Source organism: Squalius cephalus (genome assembly GCF_949319135.1).
Source record: "Squalius cephalus genome assembly, chromosome: 11".
NCBI lineage: Eukaryota > Metazoa > Chordata > Actinopteri > Cypriniformes > Leuciscidae > Squalius > Squalius cephalus.
In genome coordinates, this window is record NC_137132.1 from 10,054,254 (window position 1) to 10,064,744 (window position 10,491).

General features: G+C 34.7%; 1 protein-coding gene across 1 annotated transcript; it reads right to left on the bottom strand.

Annotated features, from left to right (window-relative positions):
* Positions 1–2,625: 2,625 nt before the first annotated feature.
* On the bottom strand, positions 2,626–8,726 carry tmem160 (transmembrane protein 160). The gene is made up of 4 exons (XM_079886909.1): positions 8,397–8,726; positions 7,663–7,687; positions 3,584–3,676; positions 2,626–3,423 (listed from the first exon to the last, which is right to left on the bottom strand). The coding sequence occupies exons 1-4, from the start codon at positions 8,619–8,621 to the stop codon at positions 3,110–3,112; spliced, it is 657 nt and encodes a 218-aa protein (XP_079743035.1). The 5' UTR covers positions 8,622–8,726; the 3' UTR covers positions 2,626–3,109.
* Between the last annotated feature and the right edge of the window lie 1,765 nt (positions 8,727–10,491).

A 10,491-nucleotide genomic window follows, 5' to 3' on the forward strand; every position in this document is an offset into this window, starting at 1 on the left:
AATCAAATTGTATGTATAAGTCATTTCAAACTTAAATTACATCTAACTGACTCAAAAAATAGAAAATTGCTTAACTTATTTTAGTTATTGTAATGTTGTCATGATATTGATCATGATTTTTTTTTAGAGTTAGCTACTGTTTGAAATGAATAACCACAAAACTTAAACATTATAGGCCTACTGTATATCAAATAATTTACTAACATTGTCTGTGCAATATGGAATATTTAATATTCAATATGCGATTCTGTTTAGAAAATTAATATTTACGTTTTATGCGATTGTATTTCAAAATTGTGCATTTTAGTGTTTAGATCAGTGAAGTGTCTTACCTCACTAGAGCTGTTAATGTTGTCTACAACTATTAATAGTTTTTTTTTTTTTTTTTTTGGTAATTGAAATAAAGCTGAAATAAAATAAAATAAAATAGAAATATTGGAAACACTTATACAAAATAAGGTCTCATTTGTTAACATTAAGCATTAACTAACATGAACTAACAATGAGCAATACATTTTTGCAGTATTTATTAACCTTTGGTTAATATGACATTACTGTTCATGTTAGTTCACAATACATTAATGTTAAGAGATACAATCTTTGTTTTTAAAAAATGTATTAGTAAATTTTTAGATTTAGGGTATGTTTACACGACAACAATGTACTAAAAATTAAAATGTTTTTTTTCCCATTTTTCATGTACAGACAACAACGTTGTCAAAACGATCCCGTTCACACGGATCCGCGAAAACTAAAAACGCTGTATTCTGCTGCCTGGCCAGTAGTTGGCGATATCACCTTGTAAAGAAACACTGCGAGCCGCTAAACTGAACACGTATTACGCATGCGCATGATGTCATCGGTTTCACAAATGTGTGATTCTGGAGTTTTACATGGAGACAATAACGTTATCGTTTCCCAAAATGTCGTTGTCGTGTAAATGAACAGGCAAAACACATAAAAAGTTGTCAGTTTTTAGTCAAAAACGATGTCGTGTATACGGCTCCTAACTTTGCGTTTTTTGCATACAGACGACAATGTTGTAACAAGGATCTTTGAAAATGATTAAAAACGCTGTATTCTGCTGCCAGGCCAGTAGTTGGCGATGTCACTATGTAAAAAAAAAAACACTATGCGCCTATAGATTGAGCATGTGCATGACACCATCATTTACACAAATTCTATAGTTTACACAGAGACAACTATCGTTTTAAAAAGCTTCCGTTTTCAGGTCCCTAAAACACCATTGTCGTGTAAATGAATGGCCAAAACACATAAAACGTTTTCCATTTTTATGTTGTGTCGTGTAAACAGCCTCTAAAACTAATGAAAAATTAGAAAGGCTGTTCTGGCAACTAACTGAAATAAGTTTAAGTAGCAAAGTCACTAAAATGGAAATACACAGAGGTTGTTAAATATAAATATTTAAAAACAAACTATTTAAAAATTACAAAACCACATAATGGAACTATAATATATATATATATATATATATATATATATATATATATATGTGTGTGTGTGTGTGTGTGTGTGTGTATGAAAAAGCTCATTCAAAATATGAATAAATACTATAATAGTTTAGAAATAATACTAAAATAACACTGCCCCATAGATTTCTATTGTAAATGCATTATTATAGAAGTGCAATTTACATTACTTTTAATTTAACTATAGTTTTGACCTGAATCACTCCTTTAGCACCACTAATAGTTTATCCAAAATAACAGACAAGAAAAATTAGCAATTGACAACAATTTAATCTGCAATAGGACATTTTGGATGCCATTGTTGAATTATTCCTTGAAGGTAAGATGTGTACATTTGCTTTTAACATGGAAAAAACAGAGTTGACTGATTCTAAGTGTGCAATGTGCGCCGATTAAATGTACAGTAAACATACACTCCAGTAGAGTGTCCACACACACACACACGCACACACGCCTGACAACACATCTCACCTCATCGGATTATCGACGCACCAAAGACAGGAACTGCTAATAACAATATCTATACTTCGGATTCATGCATAATAAAAGAAAAGTCGTGCTTTCATCATCTCTGTTGAGAGAAAGCCATGAGTTGGAAGATGAAGTCTACAAGTTCTTGTCAAATCTACAAGGAGTGATTTTATTGAGTAAGACTAGAGCAGGAAATCTGAAGGGAATTGTGAGAGACGTGAGGTAATCATTTTCACATAAATCTCAAAGAATAAGTTCAATACAATGGAAAAATGCAGCATGATGAAAACTGACATGTACCATGAAAAAAAACAGCACTTATATTATAAAAGCTGGAAGACTTTACAGTAAGGTTCAGTTTGATAGCATTATTTAATGCAAAAATTGAACAATATTGTCACAGCATTTATTAACCTTGATTAATGTTAATTTCTACAGATACAAATAAATTTTTTAAGTCATAATTATATATATATATATAGAGAGAGAGAGAGAGAGAGAGAGAGACAGAGAGAGCATAGACATATATATATATATATGTATGTATATATATATATATATTTAAATTATAGATGTAAAAATATAAATTATAAGAAATTCTAATTGTTATACATTATAATTTAACATGAACTAATGTATCATCTAAAAGAACAATACTATATTTAATGATGAATGCTTTATTGTTATTATCAGTTACTTAATGCATTAACTAATGTTAGAAAGTCAAACCTTGCTGTAAAGTATTACCAAACAAATATCAAAACTTTAATTTCTAAATTACATCACTATATAAAATAGTGAACATGCCCATTTATTACAGCTGAACAACCAAGATGCTGAACTAGTTGTCCGGTAAGTGCTAGTTAAGAAATGAACTTTTATTTTAATGTTCCACCACTCATATCCCACAACCAACAAAAATATTACAGAGGAAAAATGTGAATTTATGTCCCTTTGCAAGCAGTGGCTCATGTTCAAAAGCTCACTCAACTCAAGCCAATAGAGTACTGCACATTAATGTTGGTCGAAGCCACAACTCCACACGACCTGAACCCAGTGTTGCCTTTTGTCTTAAAGCAGTTTATGAATACAGAACTCTGGCTCCGGGTCAGTGTAAAAGGCATTTCAACTCAGAGTCTCCTCTCGTCTCACTTGTCTTGGCCTTTTTCTTCAGGACCTCGTCTCTTGCTCCGGGCTCTGCACTCGGAGCACTCCCCGCCCTCATCTCCCCCGTGCTCTTCCTCATCCTCGTCCTCGTCCTCGTCGTGAATGATCTCCACCTCCAGGCGGCCGATGTAGAGCGATACGGCGCACAGCCAGAAGAGGGCAGCGCTGGACACCACAGCCGTTTGGAGCAGCACAGCGGGCAGAGAGAGGAGCATGATCCTCCTCAGAGTCAGAAGACTGAACACGTATGACGCTCCACCGAACGACACACACACTCCGCCCAGGATGAAGAACGCTGAGGAACAAAAGGAACAAAGCTTTCAGAACAGGAAAAGGATTTAGGTCTGAGTCAGATGTTCCTCACACTCACACACAAACATGACAGAGCAGAGAGGGAAAAGACTGAGAGCATGCATTAAAAACAAAACAAAAGAGAGAAGAAAGAGATGTAGTACCATATCCAGCCTCTCGGCCCACATCGCTCTGTACAAACGCAATAACGCCGATCCCTGTTGCCAGGAGACCATTCCGGAACCAGGACAAAAATCCTGCAAAAAACAAATAAATGAGTGAACACAATTGCTTAAGTTATCCGTTTATCTGCCTAGATGCCTAAATATCTAAAACATTCATTCATCACTTTTGTATAGAGTGAAACATTCAGGTTCTAGAAGTAAAAATCTCCCATTCATTTTTTTTTTCAACAGATTTTTAACGATAAACTCCCTAAATGTTAAAGACAGATCTACTGTGAGCTATGAGGTTGTTCATTTCAATGGTATATGCTTTTGTCGAAAATAATTAAATTATCCAGCATTATAGAGCTGCACGATTCTGGACAAAATGAGAATCACAATTTTTTTTGTTTCAAATAGACTTGAAATTTACTGGAGTTCTGACATAATATTAATTGCTGCGGTCTATTTAAAAATGTTTAATTTACTTAAAAAAAATTGGTTTGAATAAATGTTCCAATGACTCACTCGTAAAGACTTCACTTGATTCATTACTGGATGAATCGGTGTTTTTGAATGAATCTCTTCAATATGGAAGCTATGTTTCCGCCACAAAATAAAACATTTTAAAAGATAATTGCGACTTTTTATCTCACAATTGCGAGTTTACATCTCACAATTCTTACTTTATTTCTCAGAATTGCGAGATATAAAGTCAGAATTGCGTGAAATAAAGTCGCAATTGCGTGTTATAAAGTCAGAATTGCGAGATATAAACTCGCAATTGCGTGTTATCACACAATTCTGACTTTATAACACATAATTGCGAGTTTATATCTCGCAATTCTGACATCTTTTCTCAGAATTGTGAGATATAAACTCACAATTGTGAGATATAAAGTCCAATTCTAAGGAAAAAAAAGACGTTTTTTTTTTTTTTTTTACCTCAGAATAGTTTATATCTCACAATTCTGACTTTATAACACGCAATTGCAACTTTATATTATGCAATTCTGACTTTATATCTCGCAATTGCGACTTTATTTCTCTGAATTGCGACTTTATATCTCCCAATTGCGACTTTATTTCTCAGAATTGCGACTATATCTTGCAATTGCGACTTTATTTCTCAGAATTGCGACTTTATATCTCCCAATTGCGACTTTATTTCTCAGAATTGCGACTTTATATCTCGCAATTGCGACTTTATTTCTCAGAATTGCGACTATATCTTGCAATTGCGACTTTATTTCTCAGAATTGCGACTTTATATCTCCCAATTGCGACTTTATTTCTCCCAATTGCGACTTTATTTCTCAGAATTGCGACTATATCTTGCAATTGCGACTTTATTTCTCAGAATTGCGACTTTATATCTCCCAATTGCGACTTTATTTCTCAGAATTGCGACTATATCTTGCAATTGCGACTTTATTTCTCAGAATTGCGACTTTATATCTCCCAATTGCGACTTTATTTCTCAGAATTGCGACTTTATATCTCGCAATTGCGACTTTATTTCTCAGAATTGCGACTTTATATCTCGCAATTGCGACTTTATTTCTCAGAATTGCGACTTTATATCTCGCAATTGCGACTTTATTTCTCAGAATTGCGACTTTATTTCTCAGAATTGCGACTTTATTTCTCACAATTCTGACTTCATATCTCGCAATTCTGAGAAAAAAAGTCACAATTCTGACTTGATATATCGCAATTGTGAGAAAAAAAGTCAGAATTGTGAGATAAAAAGTCGCAATTATTATTATTTATTTATTATTCAGTGGCGGAAACAAGCTTCCATACTTCAATGACTGATTCACTGAAAAATAAATTCTTTTAACAGTCTGTCACTACTTACTCGCAAAATAATAATAATAATAATACATAAGTCTTATATAGCGCTTTTCAAGGAAACAAACAAACAAAAATGAGAGTGCTATTATAGATTGTAGGCGAGCTGAGTTTTGAGCAGTTTTTTGTAGGTGGTCAGTGAGTCCGAGTTTCTGATGTGGATGGGGAGTGAGTTCCAAAGGGTGGGGGCAGCGATGGCGAAGGCTCGGTCCCCCAAAGTTCGGTGCTTTGATTTGGTGATGGGTTTGAGAAGTCGGCAGAGCGGAGGCGTCGGGAGGGGCGGTGGTGCTGTAGGAGGTCTGTGAGGTATGGAGGGGCCAAGTTATTGAGGGCTTTGTAGGTGATGAGCAGAACTTTGTAATGGATGCGCCGTTGTACAGGGAGCCAGTGAAGCTGTTGAAGGACGGGGGTGATGTAGTCTCTGGAGCGGGTGTGGGTGAGGAGACGGACAGCGGAGTTTTGAACATATGGCAGTTTTTGTAAATCAGAGGAAGGGAGACCATATAGGAGGCTATTGCAGTAGTCGAGTCTTGATGTAATAAATGCATGGATGAGAGTTTCAGCAGCAGATGTGGAGAGGGTGGGGCGTAGGCGAGCAATGTTATGTAGGTGGAAAAAGGCAGTTTTGGTGATATGACGGATATGAGGCTTAAATGTGAGTGTGGGGTCAAAAATGAAACCAAGATTTCGGATCTGGGGAGAGGTGGTAACTGTATGGCCATCGGCAGATAGAGTGAAGTCTTGGGGGGAGGGGAGGAGTGATTTGGGACCAATGACGATGATTTCCGATTTATTGCAGTTGAGTTTAAGGAAGTTGGCGTTCATCCAGGATTTTATTGCAGACAGGCAGTTTGTGATGGTTAATACTGTGGCAGGAGTGATGGATCTGGTGCTGAGGTATAGTTGTGTGTCATCTGCGTAACTGTGGAATTTTCAATTCAATACAAAAATCAATACAATCCATATTTGAAGCATCAAGTTACTTTCAAAAGGTGACAAGCTCTACTTTGATTTTGATTATTTACATCAGTGTTTATATCTGAACTATAAACTTGTATCCTGGTTCTTCTGTCATAATAATGATACTGTGTTGTTGAAAAGACTGTTTTTGAAGCTTTTTCGCACCTAAACATGATAACTGCTCTCTGGCTCAGAGCAGATCTGAATGATCCGGTGTGGTTTTGACACAGGAACATACATTGTCAGATCGCATGGGTGTTGCAATCTTTTAACGATTAATCGTGCAGCTCTACTGCTTTATTTCAACTTATTTTTAAATAACCGTGTTTAATTAGAGAATAGAGTGCAACAGTCAGGTTCCAGAAGTAAAAACTATATATATAAATATAATATCATATAATATATATATATATATATATATATATATATATATATAGAATGAATTGCTTCATTGCTTCAAATAAATGTTTGTAATGTTATGTCCTTATAGGGAAAGTAAGGAAGACTTTTTTTTTAAATCCCTATGGGAAAAACACTTCCAGAACCAAGGTCTCTGAAAAAGTGGTCAGGCACAGTCGCACTTTATAACAACAGCACAAATTTTGGTTGGTAAAGGAATAGTTTACCCAAAAAATGAACATTCTTGCATCATTTACTCACCCTCATGTCATTCCAAAACCTTATGTCTGTCTGTGTCTTCCATTCAATGCAAAATGCAAAATATAAATAATGTGCTTGTCGCTCTTTTCCATGAAATTACAATGAATTGAAAATCTCAAGCTTCAAAAAAGGATGCAAAAAATACCATACAAGTAATAATAGTCTAATTGACTTCAGAAGACTTGGAATAAATTGAACTAGAGCTTTGTGTGAGGAAAAATTTTTGTTCAGTGTTGAACATTGAATCAGTGAGTTGAACATAATGGTTTTATAAAAATGGATCAAGCAATTAATTAGAAAAGACCCGACTCTAAATAATGATTTGTTCACAAATAGGACATACAATGACATTGAAAGGAACTTGTCCTTCACAAGTTATCAGGCAACTTCAGTAGATTAAGTATAATACAGACTTTATCCACACTTTTTTGTTATTTTGGAGCTTAGCAGTCCCGAGTACACTAATAGTATAGTTCAACTACATTAACAGTAGCCAAAATATTCTATTAAAAAGTCCCACAGAAGAGAACAGTCATATTTAGTAAAAACATGAGGATGAGTAAATGATGACATTATTTTCTATATGTCAGGACAGATGATCTCACCTGTTTCATGAGACTTCCTCAGCATCTAGAAAATAAAGTAAAATAAGAGTTTATACACAGATCATTCGGTATTTATGTCAATAAAGATAAGACATTTTATAAAATATGGTATTATTATTATGTAACATTAAACCAAGGTAATGCCATGGTTTTTGGACACGACATCATGTTAAATAACACGATTTTATTAGGGCTGTCAAAAGATTAATCGCGATTAATCACATCCAAAATAAAAGTTTGTGTTTACATAATATATGTGTGTGTACTGTGTATAATTATTTTGTATTTATAAATACACACACATGCATGTATATATTTAAGAAATATTTGCATACATATACTGTATATTTATATAGTTTATATTATATATACATATAAATTTTTTTTATATATAAATAACACATTTTTCTTAAATATATACATGCATGTGTGTGTATTTAAATATACAAATTTAATTATACACAGTACACACACATATATTATTAAAAACAAACTTTTATTTTGGATGCGATTAATCTTTTGACAGCCCTAGATTTTATATGAGTACCATTGTAGTACCATATTCTTTGGATTAGCATGCGAATAAAATGGTGCATTAATATAGTAACATCATTGTAAACTACTAGTGTACCAGAGAGAGTACCACCAGTACTTTTTAGTAATATATTAGTAATAATATCAATGAAACGAGTGAGAGCATCAGGAGGAATGAATGAGTGAGTGTTAGTGTTTACCAGCGCGTCGGCTTTATCTAGTTCAGTGAGGATGTACTGTTGCTGTTGCTCCACTGCTCGGGTTCTGTTCAGCGGGGGTTTCTCCAGCGCACGGCGCGCGCTCCCCCGGTGAAGCGCGCGCGCCGGAGTCCACGCGTACTGAAGCAGCGGCCGCCGCGCGACCTGCGAGAACGGGCACACAAGACGGGACAACCGCCTGCACGTTAACCAACTTATGGAAGCCATCGTTTACAATGGACTGGGAAAACCCAAAACACGACCTTTACCCAACCTCTGAACTCTGACACTGCCGGTGAGTGTGTGTAAAGACTCAAGCCTCGTGCTCGCAGGAGTGCGCGTGGAATTCAGTGGCGCCATCTATCATCACTTCCTCGACATATTATGTTATTTATGTATTATAATGCGTTCGTATTTAATGTGCGTTTAGTTACATCTCTTTGTTACGCAGCACTATATTTAAAAATGTAGAATTTTAAGGGGTTTTAAAGGTAAAATCGTAGGAAGATTAAGTCGACGTTGTGTCCACAAGATGGCGCCACAACACAACAAATCTTGTGCTGTTATTGACATATCATGTCATAATTATTTAAATCATAATTTAGCCTTTTTATCTCATAATTACGATTTACTAAAGCATGATTATTATTATTTTTTTTTTTATGTGGCGGAAATGGGCTGCCATGGTATTTGGACCAGTAACAAACTCTAGTAAAGTTGTTGTCCAAAATGCCAAATATATAGTGCTTGGTACTCACAAATTGTAATCCATTACTAAATACAAATTACATGATGAAAACTGTAGTTAGTAATGTAATCATTGCACATTTTAGGTAATATAATCTGATTACTTTTAGCCTTAACTTGTTTATCACATAGGTTTATCACATAGGCCGGATTGAAATGGGATAAAAGAAAGAGAGAAAAAAATATATGTTAAACATTTGTCATCAACAAAATTAAGTGCATGCATTAAGCAATACATTGCGCCAGTTTCCCTAACTGGGGTTGTGAAGGAACGGCAGGAGGTTCGTGAATTGATTAATTAATTTAATCATATGTAAAATCTTAAAATAAAAACAATCAAAATAAAGCACAAACAAGTTTTTATTTTGTATGCTGCGTAGCCTTTAACTTGTGTACTTACACAAACCTGGAAGACTCTCTGAACATAAAAAAGCAATAGGCTGTTTTAGAAATGACCATTTAAAAGATAATAAAGAAGAATGAGTGAATCAAGAAATTCTGACTAATTTACTGTCATATGTTAATATTAAGTAATCAAGTGGTCTGATTATGAGTATTTAAAAAGTGTAATAAAATTTAAGTACAAATAAATATTTTCTTTTGCAAATAGCTAGCAAAGAAAGTTTTGCAAAATGTTTTGTCAATGTAATGATTTCTGTTAATATGATAATATTTGGATGCTTACATAAGTCACACTTAAAATATGTATAAAATTGGAGAATCCAGGTTGTATAATGTAAAAAATTATGATCAGTTATGACGACATATGTTTTTACACTGCTTTAACTCATCAAATTTGTATAAGTTAGGCTATACAAGATTTAACAATTTTTAATGTAATTTAAGTTGACATGACTTAAACATCCAAGCTAATTGCACTTAAATATGTAAGTCAGCAAATTTTTGTTTTACAGTGATATATTTTGCAACTTTCCTGTTGGTCTTTTCCTATTGGTGTTTTATTAGCTATAGTTGACCACTCACCATGTTTCGAATATCTGTTTTAACATGGTATAACTAAGCTGATAGAAACTGCGTAAGTTTAGTTGTGGCAAAACACTTTTTAAAATTCAAAATGCTTTCCAAGCAAGGCCACTGCATTGTCCTGATTTGATGGTAAGTGTAGCATCAGAAAAGTCATTTAAAGTGTGTGTTGCTGTTGTTTATAGCATATGTATGCTTGTGTTTGAGTGGCCACTTCCGGCCTCCTCTCTCCCAGCGCAGAGGCCTTTTGTCTTGATGTGATCCTCTGGGATCGTGCGTCGCTCGCCACGCCTCAACAACCTGATGGTCATATAGCGTGAGGAGCGCAGAGAGGAAGGAGGGGGTCAGAAGAAAGACGGGATGGTGT